We start from the raw sequence: 24267 nt of genomic DNA, 5'->3' as shown, positions 1-24267 counted from the left end.
TTTGGAGGAAGTTTTGTTTAGGGGTCCCAGCAGCAAACCTTACCTACTACAGAGAGCTCCAGGCTAAAAGAATTCTGCCCGGTTTTGTTGGTAGCGATGCACGTATAGGTCCCCGCGTCGCGCTGAGTGAGCGGGTCAATGAGCAGAGAGTGGACTCCGGTCTCCCTGACCAGCATCTTGTGGGAGGCATCTGGTAGCACAGGTTGGCCATTGAGTAGCCACGTCAGCTCCGGGGGCGGTAAACCACTCACCTAATAAACAACAGGACAGCTGAGGCAAATGACTGACGACAGGCACAGTTATTTGATGGCTGAATTCTTTATCCTTGCTTGGCACCAAACAGACAGGGAGAGAAAACATGGAGTGATGAGAAAGCTCTCTGTAGGGGCATCGAGAGAAAAGAAGGGTCTGAATAAACGGCTGCATGAATTTGAACTGTATGGTACTTTGATCACAGTTGAGGTCATGGTTAACCTATGTGATTATACTCTAGATTAGAATAAATAAGAATTAAAAAGTGAAATAGATAGATACAGTAGGCCTGCAGCATCAATTTCAGAGACGATATACTGTTTACATACCTAATAGCCAAGAGAAAAGCCAGATTTTTTTTTCTAAAACCAAAAAACAAAAACAAAAACACAGGATACATGTGCAGAACGTGCAGGTTTGTTACATAGGTATGCATGTGCCACGGTGGTTTGCTGCACCTATTGAACTGTCCTCTAAGTTCCCTCCCCTCACCCCTCCTGCCCCCCCAACAGGGCACGGTATGCCTCCTCCCTGTGTCCATGTGTTCTCAGTGTCCAACTCCCACTTATGAGTGAGAACATGTGGTGTTTGGTTTGCTGTTCCTGTGTTAGTTTGCTGAGGATAATGAAAAGCCAGATAGTAAACCAGAGTTCTTGAACCTTGCTGTATATTACAATCATGTGGGAGGTGTTTAAAAATCCTGGTGCCCATTTACCATAAATCAGAATCTCTGGGGATGGGACCCAGGCATGGGAATCTTTCAGAGTTTAGAGGGGGGATGTAACAATCAATCTGAATATTATTTAGGCAGCCACAAAGAGAAGAAGAACCATAGATAGCATAGATAGAAGTGGACCCTTTACAGATACTTAACCTCAAGCTTTGACTAATTTGCATCTAAGTCTTCCATAGCATTCTGCACCTATGGGGCAGAAAGGGTGATGCAAGCTTCTCTTCATACTGAGAGATATCCACGCTGCTCAACTAAAGCCTGGTCAAAAAATGAGAATGTAGAATAGCTAAAGGTAAAGGAGGTTGATTAGTATGAGAAACCAGCTTTTGTTCTCATACACTACCTTGGGGCCATATTTTCACGTTTGTACATTTTCAAAGGCCACAAGTCCAACAATTCACTTCAAGGATGTGAAAATCACACCATATGCTCTATAGTTTTTATTACTTTCCAGACACCAAATGAAAAGACTTGTATCTAAACCTTCCATGGCATTCTAGAATTCTTAAAAGGCTTAGATGCAAATGTCTGAATTATAGTAGTCCTCCTTTTATCTAAAGTTTCAGTTACCTGAGGTCAACCACAGTCTGACAATATTAAATGAAAAATTTCAGAAATAAAGTTTCTAAGTTTTCAGTTGTGTTTCGTTCTGAGTGGCATGATGAAATCTCATGCTGTCTTACTCCATCCTATCCAGGGTATGAATCACCCGTTTGTCCACCGTGTTCACACTGTCTATGCTACCTGCCCCTTAGATAGTAGCTGTCTTGGTTATCAAATTTAAAAAATACTCTATATAGGGCTCAATACTACCTAAAGTTTCAGGCATTCACTGCGGGGCTTGAAACGCGTGCCCCTCAGATAAGGGACAACTACTGTGTATCACCTCTTTGGTTGTCTTCTAAAAATGCAATTAACTTGATATAACACCAATGTAATTTTTATTAATATCTAAAGATTCAAAAATTTCATAAAATAATTTCGTCTGACATTAAATACTCCAAACAAGCTTTATGATAAAAAAAAGTGATCTCTGTCCCTTCCCCATTTCATCTTTCCTGAAAAAAGAAACCCACAAAACAAATACAAACAAAAATGAATGCAAACAAATACAAAACACGAACAGATCTGGAACCAAGGATGGGTGCCGGAGTCTACCTTACAGTCCAGCCGACAGAGGCGCCCCTCGTGAGCTACCATATCCCCAGGAGCCTGCAGGAAATGTGGTCGGAAAAAGCGTTCCTGTAGGGGCTCTTTGTCTCTTTCTTGCACTCGGGATCTTCCCCTATAAGAACAAGCGTGTTCAGATATTAAATATAGAAATAAATTTACAAATTTATGATGATAGGCATTTAGGCATGGCTACAGGACCTAGAGAACAGATTTTTTTTTTTTTTTGAAGGGAGAAAGGGGAGGCTGGAGCATAAACAACAAATAATGGTGTGGAGCTGATGTAAAACACAAACTGGTAAGTATCTCACACACTGTGGGACTGTCTTGTGAGATCTGCAATCAAATAAACAGGCTTAGCTTCTTTCTGTCATTCTGGGTTAAGTGGGCTCAGCTCACCTTGCTATGAGTTCAACCAGTTGTTCAAAAGTCATCAAAATAAACAAATAGATCAGTATTCAATCCGAACTTCAAACAAGAGCCAAAAGAGAAGTCCTGTTTATTACCCAGAGCAAGGCAGCGGCAATCCCTGTGTCTTTGAGTAATAAAATTTAACCTGGCTATAAATCATGGCAGACCATTAAAGATGAGTATGAACTTAAACTGGATAAGACTGAACAACAGTAACAGCTGTTCTTAAAAAAGAAAGGAGGAGGAGGAAAAGGAGGAGGAGGAGGAGGCAAAGGGAGAGGGGGCCAGGTTTGGTGGCTCAAGCCTGTAATCCTAGCACTTTGAGAGGCTGAAGCAGGTTGATTGCTTGAGGAGTTTGAGACCAGCCTGGGCAACATGGTGAAACCCCATCTCTACAAAAAATACAAAAATTAGCTGGGCATGGTGGCACACATCTGTGGTCCCAATTACTTGGAAGGCTGAGGTGGGAGGATAACTTGAGCCCGGGAGGTGGAGGTTGCAGTGAACTGAGATTGCACCACTGCATTCCGGCCTGGATGACAGAGTGAGACCCCATCTCAAAAAAAAAAAAAAGAAAAAAAAGAAGAAGAAGAAGGTATAGTTGCAATGCTGGTGAAATACTGTATCTGAAACATGGGTCACTATTTTTGTTCCTTTGGTAAGTCACATTTAATTCTTCTGTGTCAGCAGCTATGGAATGCCTTGCTAAGACTTTGTGGCACCGTAAGATTCAAGTGGAGAGCCAGGCTCTTTCTTCTTAGTGGTTAGTAAAATCAGAGAGGAAGAAAACCAGTTGTTACATTGGAGACAACAACAAAAACATTCCATCAATATACATTCAATCATGAAAGGTTTCTGTTTTATTAAACAAAAGATGGTAACTTACTTCAATGGGTCTGATTTACATATTATGTGTGCAGGTGCTACTGATGGTTACAAATTTTGAACCATTAAAAGCATGCCAGGTTGGGAGTGGTGGCTCATGCCTGTAATCCCAGCACTTTGGGAGGCCAAGGCAGGAGGATTGCTTGAGGCCAGGAGTGTGAGACAAACCTAGGCAACATAGCGAGACACCTGTCTCTACACACACATAGAAAAATTTAGCCGGCATGGTCGCATGCGTCTGTAGTCTCAGCTACTTGGGAGGCTGAGATGGGAAGATGGCTTGAGCCCATGAGTTTGAGGTTGCAGTGAGCTATGATCACACGACTGCACTCCAGCCTGGGCAACAAAGTGAGACTTTGTCTCTAAAAAATAAAAATCAAACTTAAAAAAAAAACCCCAGAGACTAGTGCTTGTTAAACTTTACTATGCTTGTGAATCACCTGGGAATTCTGTTAAAATGCAGATTCTGAGTCAGTAGATCCGGAGTGGGGCCTGGGATTCTGCATTTCCAGCCAACTCCCAGGTGATGCTGACGCTGAAAGTGAAGGACTACCTTTAATTAAGAATTCATGGATCCAGTAGTTTGGTGCTCATGATAGTGGGGAGGTGCTTGGGAAGGACCTAGAGAAGGGGAATTCTTATTGTTTTTACCTGTGAGACTGACCAGCAGAGGTTAGTCGACTGCGAATGGGCAAGCTTTGTACCATCAAGTGGCCAGAACAGCTGATCCTCCCCTGACAAACAGAAAATGAACAAGATTAAAATAAGAAGAATCTCACACTTTTTCAATGTACATAAAATTTTCTGGACCAGAACACTGTGAAATTTTGACTATTATGAGTTTTTCTTTAGGGGAGAGGAATAAAAGCAATAAAATCAATAAAATATGATTTCTTAAATCACTGTTAATATTCCGGGGGAGAGATTTTTAAGAGTATGGTAATGACTTTCATTTTAAATTGAGATATAAACAGCACAAAGGTAAAAAGAAATTTGAATTCTTATGTACTTAACGTTATTTGCAGTCATAATTTAAAAGCATGGCCAAATATTTTCATACGTTCCTCAACAGAGACTCTTTAAAACTAACATTTCAGTAGGAATGGATGTTATAGTTCTGTACTTCCTACTCAAATAGTAATTGAAGATGTTTATTCTGCCACATCTTTTAGGGGAGTTTTAATATTTGCCTTCATTCAGAAAAGGAAAGTGGATGATTATGGCTTTCCAAGTTTAAAAAACAAAACAATCCAAAAATGTGGACATTATGAGTTTGAGGGACATTCACAAACCTTTGCAAAGTAATTTGCCTATTCGCTAAAGAACAAAAACGACAGATCATTCCTGATAGAATGATTGGTCAATTGATTTATTGACTCTTCAAGAGAATCAATGTGTTGAGAAACACAAGACTGAGTTCAATAAGTCTGCAAGGTATACACAGTGAAAAAATAGTACTAGTGTCCCTTGACAAAGGCTGAAGCATTGAGTGACCTGTTAGTGGCTAACTAGTCTTTTAAGTTGTGATGCTGTGCCCTAGTTACACACAATCACAATGCTTCTCATTCATTTTCCTCAGCAATCCTTAGTAACTCGCACTTCTCAAGGTCTCATTCACAATGACATCAACTGCTCCTTCCTCAGAGTGCCGCACAGCGCAGAACCCTGCGTCTCCACCTGGGGGTTGGCTGCCATGATGGTGTAGTTGCCATCGTCATCACTGGTGGTGGATTCAATGTGCAGAGAACATGTCCCATCTCCTTCTCGCCTCATTTTGCAGTGCTCATTTCTCTTAGAAATCTGCTTACCATCTTTGAACCAGTAAACCTGAAATGAAAAATTATCAAGATGTACGCTGTTTTGTTTATCTTTAGAGGTTAATAAACTAGGGTCTGGGGTGAGGCAAGGGACAACTGCCATCTTTTAAGTGACCCATACTTTATGTAGCACTTGGAAAAAAAACTTATAAAACATATTAAAAATGACTGTATAATCTGCCCCTCGACTTGTACCTACATAATACTATTTAACATTAAATGTTATTATTTAAGTCAAGAATTCAATATAATTTAGGACTAAGATGAAGTTTTTGACGATTTTTCTTGTGCTTCATATTTAGTTTTAAAAACTACCCTAAGGAATGGACATGTCTTCAGAAGCAAAATAATGAAAACCAGGAGACAGGATATTTTCTCATTACCTTATTTACAAGTTCAAGTCTCCTGCAGTTGCAGATCTCAGCACTTAGAATAAGTCGCCTTGCTTGAAAGGTTAGTATGGTTTGTTGCACTAAATGGAATGAGGCTAGGATTAACTTGCTAAATTTCTCATCCAGCCAAAATGTAAATATCTATGTGTGTGTGTGTGTGTGTGTGTATACGTGTGTGTGTGTGCATGCACATACACATCTATCTATATATCTCATGTTAAGTTTTGCATGTGTGAAGGAGATCTCTCAAAGACAGAGGAGATAAATACTGGTTGCAGCTGTCCTCCTCTACTTTTCCTGGTTACCTAACCATACATGATAATACTATGCTAATGTTTATGAAAGAAGAGCAGAGAGATTCTTTGCCACAAACCATGTTGGGTGTAAATCCTTCTCTCAGCTGACTGCCAAAAAATCTGCTGATTTATGTGATTTTTCAGCATCCAGTGATAACGATGTGACATTCTTAGCATTTACCAACCTAATAGTAATGCTACAAATATAGCTCACTTTGTACAAGAACAGGTACCCTGTGGATATTAAATAGATATTAAGTAGACAGAAAAATATCAGTTTGGTGAGCTTGATGGCTATGAAAATCAATAGCCCAAAATATAGTATCATGACTAGGACACTTATTTTAAACTTTTATTAAAATTTGAACTTACCCATAAGTCTGATTTCTTTTTAGCCTGACTATTTAATGATCTCATTCTTGATGGTTTTTTTTTAAGTGAAATTATCTGGGCTTTGCTAATTTTCTGGTATGGGTTTTCATTCTCTTTGTAGATACTTCACTAGAGTCTGATAAGACTTTCTTACTGAAAGGGAAGTTTATAGCAATAAATTCCTACATAAAAAAACCCAGAAAGACTCCAAATAAATTAGCTAAAGAGGCATCTCAAGGAACAAAGAACAAACCAAATCCAAAATTAGTAGAAGGAAAGAAATAATAAATACAGAGCAGAAATCAATGAAATTGAGACTAAAAAAATACAAAAGACCAAAAATACAAGAGATGAAAAGTTGGTTTTTTAAAAAGATAAACAAAATTCACAAACATTTAGCTAGACTAAGAAAGAATCAGAGAAGAGAGAAGACCCCAAAAAATGAAATAAGAGATGAAAAAGGAGACAATACAACTGATACCACAGAAATACAAATGATCACTAGAGACTATTGTGAACAACTATATGCCAGCAAATTGCAAACCCTGGAAGAAATTGGCAAATTCCTGGACACATATAACCTACGAAGACTAAACTACAAAGAAATAGAAAACCTAAACAGACCAGACCAATAATGAGTGATGAGACTGAAGCAGTAATGAAAAAGTCTCCCATCCAAGAGAAGCCCAGGGCCTAATGGATTCACTGTTGAATTCTACCAAATATTTAAAGAAGAACTAATATCAATTCTACTCAAACTATTTCAAAAAATTAAAGAGGAGGTAATACTTCCAAACTCATTCTACAAGACCAGCATTATCCTGATACTCAAACCAAAGACCCAATAACAACAACAGCAACAACAAAAAGATGACAGGTAAACATTCCTGATAAACATAGGTGCAAAAATCCTCAACAAAATACTACCAAACTGAATTCAACAACACATTGAAAAGATTATTCATCATGATCAAGTGTGATTCATCTCAGCTCTGCAAGGATGATTCAACATAGGCAAGTCAATAAACACGACACATCACATCAATAGAATCAAAGACAAAAACCATATGATCATCTCAATAGACAATGAAAAAACACTCAATAAAATTCAGCACCTCTTTATGATAAAAAACCCTCAACAAATTGAGTGCAGAAGGAACACAACACAATGAAAGTCATATATGACAAACCCACAGCTAATACCGTACGGAACAGGGAAAAATGGAAAGTCTTTACACTAAGATCAGGAACAAGACAAAGATGCCCACTTTCACCACTTTTATCCAACATAGGCCTAAAAGTCCTGGCCAGAGTAATTAGGCAAGAGAAAGAAATAAAGGGTACCCAAACTGGAAAGGAAGAAGTCAAATTATCCTTGCTTGCAGATGACATGATCTTATGTTTTAGAAAAATGTAGGCTCTATCAAAAACCTCTTAGGGTAAACAAATTTAGTAAAGTTGCATGATACAAAATCAACATACAAAAATCAGTAGCATTTCTATACACTAACAGCAATCAATCTGAAAAAGAAATCAAGAAAGCAATACAATGCCTACAAAAATAAATAAATAAAATGCCTAGGAATACATTTAACCAAAGAAGTGAAAGATCTCTACAAGGAAAACTATAAAACACTGAAAGAAATAGAAGAGGGCACACACACAAATGGAAAGATATCCCATGTTCACGAATTGGAAGAATTAACATTGTTAAAATGTCTACACTGCTCAACGTGATCTTCAGATTCAACGCAATCCCTATCAAAATACCAATGGCATCCTTTGCAGAAATAGAAAAAACAGGCTGGGAGTGGTGGCTCACGACTGTATTCCTAGCATTTTGGAAGCCCGAGGTGGGTGAATCACTTGAGGCCAGGAGTTCAAGACCAGCCCGGCCAACATGGCGAAATCCCATCTTTATTAAAGGTACAAAAATTAGCCAGGCGTAGTGGCACACAGCTGTCATCCCAGCTACTCGGGAGTCTGAGGCAGGAGAATCGCTTGAACCTAGGAGGTGGAGGTTGCAGTGAGCAGAGATCTCACCACTGCACTCCAGCCTGGGCAATAGAGCAAGACCCTGTCTCAAAAAAGGAAAAAAAAAATAGAAAAAGCAATTCTAAAATTCATATGGAATCATGAAAGACCACAAATAGCCAAAGCAATCCTGAGCAAAAAGAACAAAGCTGGAGGCATTATGCTACCTGATTTCAAATTATACTATAAAGCTATAGTATCCAAAACACCATGGTACTGGCATACAAATAGACACATAGACCAATGGAACAGAATAGAGAACCCAGAAATAAATCCATGTATTTATAGCCAACTCATTTTTGACAAGGGCACCAAGAACATATATTGAGAGAAAGGATAGTCTCTTCAATAAATGGTGCTAGGAAAACTGAATACCCATATGGAGAAGAATGAAACTAGATCCTCACCTTTCACCAGATAAAAAAATCCACTCTAAATACATTAAAGACTTAAATGCCAGGCCTGAAACTATGAAACTACTAGAAGAAAACAATGGGGAAACACTATAGGATATTGGTCTAGGCAAATTTTTTGGGGGTTAAGACCTTAAAAGCACAGGCAACAAAGGCAAAAATAGATAAATGGGATTACTGCAAGTAAAAAGCTTCTGCACAGCAAAGGACACAATTAACAAAGTGAAGAGACAACCTACAGAATGGGAGAAAATATTTGCAAAGTATTCATCTGACAAGGGATTACTAACTAGAATATATAAAGAACCCAAACAACTCAATAGCAAAAAACAAAAACAAAAACCAAGACTGTTAAAAATGGGCAACAGACCTGAATAGGCTGGGCATGGTGGCTCACGCCTGTAATCCCAGCACTTTGGGAGGCTGGGGTCTCCAGGGTGGATCACCTGAGGTCAGGAGTTTCAGACCAGCTTGGCTAACATGGTGAAACCCCATTTCTACTAAAAATACAAAAATCAGCTGGGCATAGTGGCGGGTGCCTGTAATCTCAGCTACTCAGGAGGTTTAGGCACGAGAATCGCTTGAACCTGGGAGGCAGAGGTTGCAGTGAGCCGAGACTGTGCCACTGCACTCCAGCCTGGGTGACAGAGTGAGACTTTGTCTCTCACACACACACAAAAGACCTAAATAGACATTTCTCAAAAGAACACATACAAATGGCCAACAGGTATATGAAAAAATGTTCAACATTACTAATCAACAGGAAAATGCAAATCAAACCCCAAGAAATATCATCTCACCAGAGTTAGAATGGCTATTACCAAAAAGACAAAAAAATAACAAGTGCTGGTGAGGATGTGGAGAAAGGGGAACCCTCATACACCGTTGGTGGAAATGTAAAGTAGTGCAGCTGTTATGGAAAACAGTATGGAGACTGTTTTCTCCAAAAAACTAAAAATAGAACTACCATGTGATCCAGCAATCCCACTGCTGGATATATATCCAAAAGAAAGGAAATCAGTATGTTGAAGAGATATCTGCACTCCTGTATTTATTGCAGCACTATTCACAATAGCCGAGTTACAAAATCAACCTATATTTGTCCATCAGTGGATGAATACATAAAGAAAATGGGGTATCTATACACAATGGAATATTATTCTGCTATAAAAAGAATGAATGAAATCCCATCATTTGCAGCAAAATGGATGGAACTGGAAGTCATTATGTTAAGTGAAGTAAGTTGGGCACAGAAAGACATGTATTGCATGTTCTGACTTATATGTGGGAGCTAAAGGAAATGATCTCATGGAGGTAGTGAGTAAAATGGTGGTTACCACAGGCTGGGAGGGGTAGATGGGAGAAGGGAATGAAGAGAGGTTGGTTAATGGGTGAAAACGTACAGTTAGATAGAAGAAATAAGTTCTAGTACTTGATAGTACAGTGGAAAAATTATAGTTAATAATAACTTGTTGTATATTTCAAAGTAGCTAGAAGAGAAAAACTGTAATGTTCCTAATACACAAAAAAGATAAATGTTTGAGTGATGGATATCCCAGTTATCCTGATTTGATCATTTCACACAAGTATAAAATATCGCATATACCCTAAAACATGTACAACTATATCAATAACAAATACAAAAAAGAAGAAAAAACATTGTGTATATGTTTTAAAGACCTTCTTGAAGGCACTGTCTATAGTTCCATGCTGTTAGGTGGCCAACTGGCTTGTCATCTTCCCCTACCTTTGGAACAGGTATCCCAACAATTTTGCAGGTGAATGTGACTGGAGAGCCTTCTGTGACCCGGAAGTGCTTGAGTCTCTTGTCAAAGATAGGAGCAATACACTTGCCCGTGGGGATCTCATCGTGTTGAATTTCATCATCTGATTCATCAACAGGAGTACGTTCCAAGCGAAACTCTATTTCATTCATCAGCCTCTGCTCAAAGCTTGAAATTTTGTACTCCTGTCAAAATGACAAACATGTTTCAATTTCCATATGGCAAGGAAGAACATGTCCATCAGGACAACTGAGGAAGCCACTTTTTAAGATTCAGACATTAGATTTATACCATGAAATCCAAATAAACCAGATATGTTCCAGATCCAGTTTCTCACCATGGAGCACTAAAGGAAATGTCAGTGTCTCTCCTAAAATCCCACATGGCCTTAGTGCATCCTGACATTCCACCTGAGCATGCAGTCCCAGTAGAATTCTGTAGGAAATGGAATGTAGATGGAATATAATTTTCAGAGCTATATTAGTGTTCCTTTCAATATGGATAACTTCCTATAGAGTTATTTTGGCAAAGCCATTCTGAACTGCATTTTGATATATGCCTGCAACGCCTGCATCACCAGCTTCTTGTCTCTACTGGATTTTTCCATCTTCACACTTGAGGAAAAGCTGTCTTGAAAAATATATCGCTACTGTAACAATACAAGATGGTGAAAAAAAAAAAAAGAGACCAGGCACAGTGACTCACACCTGTAATCCCAGCACTTTGAGAGGCTGAGGTAGGTGGATCACCTGAGGCCAGGAGTTCGAGACCAGCCTGGCCAACACGGCAAAGCTCTGTATCTACTAAAAATACAAAAATTAGCTGGGTGTGGCGGTGCACACCTATAATCCCAGCTACTGGGGTGGCTGAGTTATGAGAATTGCTTAAACCCAGGAGGCAAAGGTTGCAGTGAGCTGAGATCATGCCACCACAATTTAGCCTGGGCAACAGAGCAAAACTCTGTGTCAAAGAAAAAAAAAATAAGAAAGAAAGAAAGAAAAAGAAAAGAAAAAGGAAAAAAATCTCTCTTAACTCCATATCTACTTTCACTGCATCTCTCTGCCTCCCTCACAACAAAACCATTTGAAATAATCCCCTGCTGTTATGAGATCATTTCATTGTCACCTATTGTCTTGCTAACCTACTTCAATTAGTCTTGTGTTCTTTTTGTTCCTCTGAGATTTCTTCAAATATGCCACATCTAATTGTCATTTATCTATTCTTACCTTACTTGATCTAAGCAGCATTAGACACAGATGACTACTTTTTCCTTTTGAAACATTTTCTTCCGTGACACACCATACTGGTCTTTCCTTCTCTTTCTCTCGCCGCACCAGTCTCCTGTGCTGGCTCCATCTCTGCTCTAGGTGACCTCATCCAATGTCCAAGCTTCACATACTTTCTGCTCATGACTCCTAAATCCATATCTCCAAGCCTGGTTTCTTTCCCAGAATTCCAGAGTCATATACTACTATTCTACATTATGATGTCTAATGGGCATGTCAAACAGGATGGCTCAAACAGAATACGCTTGATTTCTGTCCCCCAGAGATACTCCTAACCTCCTTTTCCTCATTTCAGGAAATGGCACCACTATTCATCCACTTGGTTAAGTGATTAAACCAATGTTTCTCACACTGTCTACCATGAAAATCAGGTTTTAAAAATTTCCAGCCTGCACTTTTGTAAAGTAAAATAAAAACAAATTATTAGCAAAATGAAAGAAATGCAAAATTATTGTATACTATATAAAACTTCCCTGTCAAATTTCTATAAAATTTTCTGAATTGTTACCCTTTTTTTTTTTTTTTTGAGACAGAGTCTCCCTCTGTTTTGTTGCCCAGGCTGGCGTGCACCCTCTGCCATGCCCAGCTAACTTTTGTATTTCTAGTAGAGACGGGGTTTCACCATGTTGGCCAGGCTGATCTCGAACTCCTGATCTCAAGTGATCTACCCACCTCAGCTTCCCAAAGTGCTGGGATTACAGGCATGAGCCACCATGCCTGGCCCTGAATGATTACTCTTAATTTCTGTGCTAATCTCAAGGCAGAGAGGTGACATCTTGCAGGCTGGCACAGGTCCTCGGACCACACTTTGACAGCACTAAGTAAACCCTAAAACTAGGACTCATTTTGGATTCCTCTTACTCCCTCTCCCTGCCATAGCCTGTCCATCAAAAATGTCACCTCCCCAAAGCAGCCTCCCCAGATCCCTTCATCTAATGTAACTCCCCATTCTAATTCTCTACATAGCACTGGTTACTATCTAGTGTTTTTCTTGTTTGTTTATTGATTGAATGATTGAATCTCCAAGTGTTAGAATGTTAGCTCCACAAGAGCAGGGATCTTGTTTGTCTTCCTTCCCCCTATACTGACAGCACCTAGAAGAGTACCGGCACCATGGCAGGTGAGCACTTAATAAGTATCTGAAGAACGAGTGAATACATGAATGAAATAGAAGCAATCATTTGTTCTGACATTACCACATCTTTGAGGAATCTGGAGCCATGTGCTTGGGGTGAGAGTGAGACCTTTGGTTAAACTTATGGCTCTAGTTAACCCTAATTTTATAATTTAGGGGAACTCTATGGAGATGGTACTGGCATGCTCCTGAAGTGGAATTTGGAAGCACATGGCTGATATGCACCTGCCCCTAGTCAGTGGGAGAGTGACTGAGTTCAGCACTTGTGCATTCTCAAGCTAAATCACGTTAGTGATGTCCTCTAATTACTGTCTTATACATTCAGTATAATCATCTGAATTTGGATAGAATTTTAACTTCAGAACTACAGAAACTAAGTGTTTCTTGGTTTTAATTTGTTGGAATCAATTTTAAATCTGCTCCTCTCTGCCACATCTCAAACTGGGTAAAAAAAAGTAAGTACCCAGTTCTTATAGGGTGGAAAAAGTGATTAATTTCCCATAAAGTTTATTAATTTTTAATGAGATCATTCAAATCAGTTAAAGTAAAAGATCGTTACTGGATTCTGAAACCAGATTTAGTTGAAATATATTAAGATTATTTTCTACATTATAGGAATATTTTTGGGAAAAGTTAATAATTAAAGCTTCCACTATCCACCTATTAGGTGAAACTATGTGAAACTGACATTTTTGTAGGTCAACAATGGTAGACTATCAGAAGTTTCATATGATTCAACCTAATTCTTCACAATGACCGTATTTTCCATAAATATATTATATGGTCTCACAAGTTTGAAGTATTTTCTAGACTTGCCAGTTTAAAATCACACCAGGAATTTTTTTTTCTTTGTTGGACTGTATTCATGATTCTAAATTGATATTACTTTTCTTTTTAACAAATTTGGGTTTATTTTCCAGGATGTTTAGAAGTAAACCAATAAGTCGTTTTATTCCGTTACCATGTGAGATAGGTGCTACATTTTATTGTTTATTATTTTCAAATTACATTCAAAAAGAATAATTCACATAGTTCTCACTCCACATGCAGATCCTAGACCCCAAACTTTCATGAGGGTGACTTCTCCATTTATTTCAGGCTCTGTGATCATTGGTGGAGAGGGGTGTGGACTGGGTGCCTGTGTTCATAGGGAGAAGTGCCTAGAGGTGCTGACTGAGCCTGTATCTGGCAGGGGGTGTTGGGGAGGGTACGTGGATGGCACCCACCCTAGAGGCCACTAGGGAATTAGCTGGGGACTCTTGCTATGGGTAAATCATAAAGAAAAGGTTATTGTTTCCTAAAAGCTAATCTGTGTTTTTCAGAGTTTTCTGTTCATATTTCAGAAACAAAGACTAAAGCAAGCAGAAGTCCCAGTTTCTTTCTTTTTTTCCTCTTTTCTTTTTTCTTGTCCTTTCCTTTCTTTTCTTTTCACTCCCCGCTTCCTCCCCTCTTTCATTCCCTCCCTCCCTCCCTCCTTCTTTCTGACGTGATTTCGTCATGTTGCCCAGGCTGGTCTTGAACTCCTGAGCTCAAGCAATCCACCCGCCTCAGCCTCCCAAAGTGTTGGAATTATAGACTTGAGCACGCCCAGCCGGAAGTCCCAGTTTCCATCATCATCAAGTTACAGTCATCCACCCTTAAACCGTTAACAGGAATGGGGAGGCTGTATGGCTTCAGATGTTTCCTTTTCACCCACCAGAGATTTTCCTCTTTCTTCTCTCGATGCTACAGATCCTGGTCCTCCACCTCCCATTTCCAGCCCCAACTTCTCAGCATACTCCCGGGACTCGAGTAGTGCTGACCAGCCAAGGACAGGGCACAGGCACCGAAAGCCAGAAGGGAAAGCTCCAAGGCTTCGTCTCCCAACCTGTCCCTTCCCTGACACTGGGGCTGCAGCTCTTTCCCCAGACATAGTCCTGGTGTTGTCCATTGCCCGCCCCCATTCCATTCCTGTTTCCTCTGCTCCTATCTCACTTCTACGTCCTGCCACGGCTTCTTAAAGAAATGCCTCAAAAAATACAAAAATTAGCCGTTCGTGGTGGTGTGTGCCTGTAATCCCAGCTACTTGGGAGTCTGAGACAGGAGAATCGCTTGAACCTGGGAGGCGGAGGTTGCAGTGAGCCAAGATCATGCCATTGCACTCCAGCCTGAGGGACAAGAGTGAAACTCCATCTAAAAAAAAAAAAAAATAAAAATAAAAATGCCTCCAACAGTTAACACTGGATCTGCTGGGTTTACTCTGGTAAATCTTATTTGGGTCATTCATGCATCCGATCCTTTTATCAGTTCTCTATGAATGGCCCTTGTTCCTATGGGACTCTGTGAAGAAAAGGGCATATCAAGGTGGATATGACTCTTTTTACTCTCACCATAGTCTGTTTCCAGTTATTCCTGAAAACCCTTACAAAGGCTTTTCTTGCTTCATATCAGGATATTACATATCTGAATCCAAATTACCAGGAACAAAAGAAGAACTTGAAGGATTAAGAGAAACAAGAAGACCAGTCCCTGAGGTCTATAGAATAAAATAAAAGGAGTAACCAAGGAGCCAGCCCAAAATGGAGAAGTATTCTGGGGGGTTTTCTTTTTTTTCTTCTTGAGACAGGTTCTCACTCTGTCACCCAGGCTGGAGTGCAATGGCATCATCACTGCTCACTGCAGCCTCGACTCCTTGGGTTCAAGCAGTCCTCCCATCTCGGCCTCCCAAGTAGCAGAGACCACAGGTATGCACCATCATGCCCAGTTAATTTTTAATTTTTTTTCTAGAGATGGAGTCTCCCTACGTTGCCCAGGCTTATCTTGAACTGGGCTCAAGCAATCCTCCCACTTTGGCTTCCCAAAGTGTTGGAATTACAGGCATAAGCCACTGTACCCGGCCTCTGGGGGTTTTCAATAGGCAAGAGGTCTTAACCTTCTATGGCTTCTTATCTTGTTTTATTATGTCCTCAAATTTCCAATCCATCCATACCACCTCTAGCCCCTATTCTAATAGAGTTCTTGCTACAAGCTAAAGAACCTTCTCTGCAGTTTCTATTGCCTGACTAGGGAGAGCTGGTAAGTTCTTAGCTAACAACACTGTTAGAATTATTACAGGGAAAGATGAATTCCTGAAATTCTATATTATGAACTATTTTTTTTCCAAAGAATTTTTTTTTTTTGAGACAAGGTCTGGCTCTGTTGCCCAGGCTGGAGTGCAGTGGTGTGATCTCAGCTCCTTGCAAACTTTGCCTCCTGGGCGCAAGCCATCTTCCCATCAGCCTTCTGAATAGCTGGGACAACAGGCACACAGCACCCCCACAGCTAGCTAATTTTTGTATTTTTGGTAGACGGCGTTTCGCCATGTTGCCCAGGCTGGTCTTGAACTCCTAAGCTCAAGCAATCTGCCCGCCTCAGCCTCCCAAAGTACTGGGTTTAAAGGCGTGAGTCACCATGCCTGGCCCCAGAGAAATATTATTATACATGGTGGTAAGTTATGACTATACTTATACTTCAGAAACACAATCGGTTATAGATATACAGCCTTTAAGCACCTGCCTGAGAATATAAATACCACATTGTCTCTATGTATTCCAAACAACAAATTTTAGGAAGTTGATTTTAAGTTGGGGCCTGATTTTACAGAATGTAAATGCTTGAATTGATTTAGCCAAAGGAACTACAGGAGCAATATGATGAAAATATGTGCTTTTTGTTTGACCATAAATGTGTATAGTAGATACACACTTGGCTATATATTTGTTATCTTAACCAGTACTCCAAGTTGAGAGGTGATGAAAACAGAGAGCTCAATGAGTTGTTTAAAATATACTATTAGAGGCTGGGTGTGGTGGCTCATGCCTGTCATCCCAGCACTTTGGGTGGCTGAGGCAGGCGGATCACCTGAGATCAGGAGTTTGGGACCAGCCAGGCCAATGGGGTGAAACCTCGTCTCTACTAAAAATACAAAAAAGTAGCCAGGTGTGGTGGTGAGTGCCTGTAGTCCCAGCTACTTGGGAGGCTGAGGCATGAGAATCACTTGAACCCAGGAGGCACATGTTGCAGTGAGCCGAGATTGTGCCACTGCACTCCAGCCCGGGTGACAAAGTGAAACTCCATCTCAAACAAACAAACAAAAAAACAAACAAAAATACCCAAAAAAAGCCATATATATAAAATATACATTATTAGTAACCAGGCAGTGAGGATACACTTGTAACTAGATTGTAATCAGAAGTTCCTACTGAGGCACCAAGATGGGCTAGATATCAGAAAACAAGTGACTTTTGAGACATACTGTTCTTCAGAAATTTCAAAGCAGGTGCTTAAGAACAGCTTAGATGATTTCAACCTTTTACCTCCATCACAGACACAAGAGTCAGGAGGGAGAACACCCAGCAAGAGGACTTTGAAGAGAGCCATTAATGCCTGTGAGATGCCTACCTCCATCCCTAACCCTGGGGTACTTGTTTCACCTCAAGTTTAGCGAGGGAGACTAAATGGACCCCCGTGGAGAGGGTCCATTGGAGAGCTTGGAAAGCTTGCTATGCCTCCTACAGTTAGGGGACACAGGGGTTTGCCATCTGCCCCCTGCCTGAGAAATCTGAAGAGTGAGGAGCAAGCTGGCTGTTTGGGGATGGGCAAGCAGAAGGCTGTCTTGAGTGGCCTGCAGGCCTACAGTGTGTCAGGGCAGAGGGCGTGCTGTGGTTCCCATCGTGCATCCGTAGGCCACAGACAAAACAAAGTCAATGTGGGATCAGCTTAGGTCCTTTCAGGATCAGGAAAGGAAGGAACCAGGAGCAGAAGTTAGGCTGGGCGTGGTGGCTCACGTCTGTAATCCCAGCATTTTGGGAGGCTGACGTAGGTGGATCACTTGAGGTCAAGAGTTTGAGACCAGCCTGGCCAACATGGTGAAACCTCGTCTCTACTACAAATACAAAAGTTAGCCAGGCGTGGTGGCGAGCACCTATAATCCCAGCTATTCAGGAGGCTGAGGCAGGAGAATCTTGAACCCAGGAGGCGGAGATTGCAGTGAGCCGAGATCATGCCACTGCAATTCAGCCTGGGCAACAGAGCAAGACACCGTCTCAAAAAAAAAAAAAAATTAAAATTAAATGTAAAGGTATTTTCTGCACTGTTCTGCACAAATGTTTCACTATCAATCCACGGTCCATAAATGTGCATTTTAAATGTCCAGTACGGGGTTTATGCTGTGTTCTCCATGTTCCTTTGCCTCATCTCCTTTTTGAGTAAAAACAGGAGTTTTTGTGTTAGCTGCTCATAGATGATGTCTACACTCAAAGGAAAGAATATTTTTTTCTATGTAAATCTGGGTGTTACAGAAATTAAATCAATGAGAAATGACCCATCCTCTCTAGGCTCATGAATTGCATAGAATTAGAGTTGCTCTATGACAGGAAATGAAAAGCTAAAAATATTTACTTCAGAAGAATATGCCACTTGAAAATATAACCATTTTTTAAAAAAACAGACAATCCTCTTAAGGCTGATAAATTGACAACTTGAAGCATTTGATTTCTGGGACACATCTGCAAAAAGTTTCTTCAAATTGGCAGTTCCTTCAAATTGGTGGAGACAGTTTTTCTATTGCCAACCATAGTGTAATGACGCATCCCAGCTGGACATGGCATTGCTGAGATATGGGCCATGATCCACAGTCACTGCCTGAGCTCACCCCTGGCTTTCTCTACTCTGTGTCCTGAGCCTGGAATTCAGGGGCAAATAAACAAACAGGATCAAGCCAGCTAGGAAACCTGCTCAAAGTGTTCCCAATAGATTCTGGGTATGATGTGCACTAAAAGAAAGCATTGCGTGTTAGAGAAAGTGTTCTCCTTTTCTTTCCAGAGACAGCCAGAGTTTAGAGACAGAAGAAAAGATTCTTAGATAAACTTGGAGGTAGGCCGGGCACAGTGGCCCACGCCTGTAATCCCAGCACATTGGGAGGCCAAGGCAGTGGATTGCTTGAGCTCAGGAGTTCAAGACCAGCCTGGGCAAAATGGTGAAACTCCGTCTGTACAAATAACACAAAAATTAGCCAGGAGTAGTGGCATGTGCCTGTAGTCCCATCTACTTGGAGGTCTCAGGTAGGAGAATTGCTTGAGCCCGGGAGGTGAAAATTGCAGTGAGCAGAGAATGCACCATTGTACTCTGCACTCCAATCTGGGTGACAGAAACTTGGAGGTTCACATGCCTAGAAGATAATTTCTTTTGCTATTTATCTAGCAATCACTTGTTGCCCTCAATAGAAATAACTAGTTGTCATAGCCTACCCTGTCTCTGCTGCCAAATTCTTAGTAAGTACCTATTATGTGCTAAACACTGTGATAGACCATGGGGATACAACATTCTGCACCTTCTCTACAACATTCTCTCCAACATTCTCTACCTTCAAGGAGCTTGCATAAAAATACTTTTAATCCAGTTTTGTACTTAAGAATAAAGAATTCTTAAAAGATGCACAGATTTACTTTATACTTAAATGTTTGGTTAACACAAGAGTTTTGTTTAATTTCTGTGTGCTTTTAAAAGTTTTCATCTTGGCGAAACCTCATCTCTATAAATAAACTACAAATAAGCAGGTGGCTTGCACCTGTAGACCCAGCCACTGGGGGTGAGGCTGAGGTGGGAGAATCACTTGAGCCCGGGAGGTCAAGACTGCAATGAGTGGAGATCGCACCACTGCACTCCAGCCTGGGTGACAGAGTGATACCCTGTCTCAAAAAAATAAAAAAGTTTTCATCTTTTAAAATCAGCTGATTAAGTTGGATTGTTACCATAATGGGTAGTATCCATAATGAGGTATAATCAGAATCTATATAGTCAACTGAACTATTTTCCATAGATTTGCAACAAATCCAAACTTTTCTACTTGGTTAACAGTTGTATTACCTTATCTGAAACTAATGTAAATCGATAGCTGGGATTGATCCAGCAATGTTCACTGAGCACCTACTCTGCACCATGCACGACAGGGATGCAGCAATGAACAAGACACCTCCCAATCTGAGCCCCCAGGGAGCTTCTGACTGCTGCCTTCTATGTGGGTCCATGGCAGAGGATACAGAGACACTTCACTATCCCAGCCGCCAGGGTCCTGCAATGCCCAAAGTGGGCAGCATAAAGCCAGTGGCCTTACAAAGTAGAATGTAAGGCCAATGTGAAATTCTTGTTAGAAAGGGAATGAATGGCATGACTATTCATGGCTCACAAAAGAGGATTGTCATAAAGAATTCATGGTAAGAGATGAAAGAGGAAAGACTTAAATAGAAGATCTGACAGAACAGCTTAGAAGGAGATTAGAGGAACAAAAGGCAGAACAAAAATTAGGTACTTATTTTTTTCCCTCTGTCACATCGGGCAGTATCTGGAAACTGCAGATAGTTTAAAAGAAATAATAATAATAATAATAATGATAATAATAATAATAATAAAAAGCAGGGGGTGTGAGAGGACCAAATAAAGAGATGGAAAAGTTTCCAGAGAAATGAGGTGAAGGAGGAAAGCTGGAATAAGACATTAGCTGGGGATAGAGGGGTGGGAAATGGAGATTAGAAATTAACAATCAATCAACATAGCTAGTCAACAAATACTTACTGGGTGCAGAACTTCATGCTAAGTCATGTATGAATTAAAATCATTTGTCATGAAAGCTGCATTATGCTTTGCGATCCTGGATTCCTTTTTTTAATTTTTTTTATTTTTGAGGCACAGCCTTGCTCTGTCACCCAGACTGGAGCTCAGTGGCACGATCTTGGCTTACTGCAACCCCCACCTCCGGGGTTCAAGTGATTTTCCTGCCTCAGCCTCCCAAGTAGTTGGGACTACAGGCACCCACCACCACACCCATCTAATTTTTGTATGTTTAGTAGAGACAGGGTTTCACTGTTGGCCAGGCTGGTCTTGAATTCCTGATCTCAAGTGATCCACCTGTCTCGGCCTTCCAAAGTGCTAGGATTACAGGCTTGAGCCACCATGCCCGGCCGTGATCCTGGATTCCTTTGACTTTTTAGATTCACCACTCTAACCTAAACCATTTAGGTTTTATCGATGTCCCGTCAAGATCCACTGGTGATGAATGGTACTCTTCAAAATAGGAAACGATGCAGCCTAAAATCTAGAAATAAGGAAACCTTTCTCTTGGCTTATCCCCAACTCAAAGACACTTGGTTGTAAGTTTAGAAAGCTAAAAATTTTAATAAATATGAGCCTCTGAAAGGATGGCACCTTCTCATTTCACAAGGTTCTAAGAATCAACAAATGTTACTTGCTAATTGTAAATATATAAGATGAGTTAAAGGGCAAAGACTGAACTATCACAACAGAGAAACACAAAGCAGTAGATACATCAAAGGAAAACCATTTTAAAACATAATTTATAAATCTGAGTTCTGGGGAGAAAATTGGTTATAGTCAATAGTATTCATTGTTCAAGGACTTGGACTTCTGATTTATTTTCATGCTCTGCACAATGTGTTAATGCTAGATCATGCAAATGTTCTAGGACAGTTTATTCTTTATTTACTTAGAACTAAAATAGGGCAAGAGAACGCAGCTTTCTGGACCTAAAAATTTTCAAAGCAAAACAAATGCATACTCTTCCGAAGGAATCATTTGCAACCCCTTCCCATGTGTGTAGGCTGATATGGGAGTAAGAACACAGATTGTTTTCACGCCTGTGACCCCAGACGCAGGCCTAGATCAATACACAGGTGTCTCTTCATAGTTTTTCTCTGCTTGTCTAATGTTTTTACACTTTCCTAAGCTGACTTTCTTAACTTCACTAGCGTGGGTCACAGTATATTTTAGACAGTTCTTCACGACGTTTTTACTATCATTTCCCAAGGCAGCAATGGATAAAACAATATAATACGATCATCATTTTATTTTCCAAAACTTCCTCAGAGTCAACATCTGCCATCCAAATGCAAGCACTCCATTTCAGACAGCTCCTAGTTTCCCAAATTTCATTTATGCAGCTTGGATTTCATTATCCATGGCATGGGATGTAGTCTAAGATCAATTCTGTAATTAGCCAACTGTAATAACTCTCAGAAAAATAATTCTCAGAAGAATGACACATGTCACAAATATTCAGATGAGCGTGTTGAGATGCTTTTAGAGACTTTTCTAGTTCCTGCGATTAGTCCAGAAGTTAATTCATGATGGAGGTTTAAGAGAGATTTCCACTGGATTTATGGCACTCAACTTGTGGAATTTCATGTTTACACATGTCAGGTAACTAAGAGAAAAACCCTTCTTTCCCCTGAATTGGGCAATGGGGTATCCTGGATCTACCTACAGAGTAACTATAAAAGTAAATTCAAACAGCGTATGTACTGAGCTAGCATTGTTTTTACAAGGCTCTAATTGCTCGCTTTCCCAGTTGTAAAAGACATAGGCTGAATACAGCTATGATTACAATGACTTAGAAGGATTAACAACCACAAGTGTGGTGACAGTATTATAGGAAAATAAATCTGCATTAGATAGAGCAACATTTATAGGGCTGGAAGGTAACTGTTCTCATAAAACTGAAAACGCTGCAGCATTTCAGGGAAAATGTGAGAGTATCCTGGAAACCACAGCTCTAGTTCCAGTTGCACTATTGAGCCTGTGCCTTGGTTTCTCTGTCTAGAAGGTGGAAGAGAAGAATAGGTGGCGTTGGTATTTGCCTCCCAGAAATAGATGAAATTTGGTGAAATAATCAATGAAAAGTATACTCAGTTATGGCAAGTTTAAATATTCCCCTTAATAATTTTAAGTGAATTTTTAAAAGGTTTTAAGCACCACATTTTCAAAAGAATCCACTCAGTATAAGTTGCTTAATATATAACACAATTGCAAATTACTGTATATCCATGGCTGCACTGGAAGTAAGAGACAGAAACACTAAGGAAAACAGCATGTGCTCCGGGAAATCGGGAACTTTGTTTCTAGGAGTTCACAAATTCCACAATATTTGGCATATTGTATTGACGGAAATTTTGTTGTATTTTTGTCAGTTCCCATCTTGGGAAATAAACCAAGAGTTAGATTATTAAAATGTAAACCTGCATTAAAAATAACCATTTGATTCTCAAAAGCAAAAATAAATGCCTCAAATCAGAACATGTTCAGTCTATCTCTCTTTTGTTTGAATGATGCTCGCAGGTGGCTTTCCTCTCTTTCCTTTGGTGTAAGCATTTACTAGAAAGCAAAGAGTTGTACAGGTTGAACCACAGGAAATTGTCTAATGGCTATTTCACATGATTCAACCTAATATAAGGATTGAGAGGTACTGGTGACCAAACTTTTAAGCACATTAGATTGAAGATTAGACAACTTAGAACCCCAGAGTTCCTTAAAGTCTAGATCATAGGCTGGGTGTGGTGTCTTACGCCTGTAATCCCAGCACTTTGGAAGGCCAAGGCAGGATTGCTTGAGCCCAGGAGTTTGAGACAAGGCTGGGCAACATGGCAAGACCCCTGTCTCTTTAAAAAAATTAGAAAATTAGCTGGGCCTGTAGTCTCAGCTACAGTGGGGTAAGGTAGTCTCAGTTACAGTGGGGTAAGGTAGTCTCAGTGTGGGCTAAGGCAAGAGGATCGCTTGAGCCCGGGAGGTCAAGGTTGCAGTGAGCCATGATCGTACCACTGCACCCCAGCCTGGGTGACAGAGTGAGACCTGTCTCAAAAAACTTTAGATTGTAAACTGAGCTGAGGATTGCTGGGATGCACAATAGATTGTTTACTCTCTTCTTTAATATATCCTATTCTAGGTAAATACATGTAAACAAGTAAACTGAGTTAGCTACTGGGAGAATTAAGAACTGCAGATCCACACAGGCAGATTTCTTTGGTTAGTCTGTGCTCTACCATCTGAGCTGCAACATCAGCCTCACTGAGGTTACCTGAGTATCCGAGCACTGAATCAAGCAAAATTATATTCCTTACAATAAAATTTCAATAAACCTTCTGAATCCAACAATCTTACCTGCTGGTTTGGTCTGACATCACTGAAATTTATTTTTTTCCCCAAGTCTCGAATCACCGCGTTCTTAGTTTCACGAATGTGATCATCATTCACTGGTTGAGGAGACTTTGTATTTTTCTTCACTAATCCCTGGGACGGCCTGTAAGATAAATCCACACCCGACACACCCATGAAAAGCACTGGCCAGGGTGAAAAGGCCTAGAAATCAGAGTGGTTGAAGTGACAACCAGAAACCAGCAGTCATTAGGCACTTAGGGAATTAAGCCCTGTGCAGAGAATCAGTATTTGTAAACGTCTTTTTGGTATTTTAATTAAAACAAAA

General features: G+C 40.3%; 1 protein-coding gene across 6 annotated transcripts in view; it reads right to left on the bottom strand.

Moving 5' to 3' along the window:
• MYPN (myopalladin) overlaps positions 1-24267 on the bottom strand; it is a 120945-nt gene that overhangs the window by 18928 nt on the left and 77750 nt on the right. For all 6 annotated transcript variants that reach the window (XM_011994082.1, XM_011994081.1, XM_011994084.1 and 3 more), the window contains 6 exons: positions 23946-24084; positions 10523-10744; positions 5129-5278; positions 4103-4185; positions 2144-2270; positions 44-251 (listed from right to left, as the gene is read on the bottom strand). In XM_011994082.1, coding sequence (XP_011849472.1) covers positions 44-251; positions 2144-2270; positions 4103-4185; positions 5129-5278; positions 10523-10744; positions 23946-24084 — 929 coding nt within the window. The remainder of the gene's footprint in view (positions 1-43; positions 252-2143; positions 2271-4102; positions 4186-5128; positions 5279-10522; positions 10745-23945; positions 24085-24267) is intronic.

Source organism: Mandrillus leucophaeus, unplaced genomic scaffold (assembly GCF_000951045.1).
Source record: "Mandrillus leucophaeus isolate KB7577 unplaced genomic scaffold, Mleu.le_1.0 Scaffold441, whole genome shotgun sequence".
Classification (NCBI taxonomy): domain Eukaryota; kingdom Metazoa; phylum Chordata; class Mammalia; order Primates; family Cercopithecidae; genus Mandrillus; species Mandrillus leucophaeus.
The sequence above is the reverse complement of the archived record's forward strand: the minus strand, read 5'-3'. Positions and strand labels throughout refer to the sequence as shown.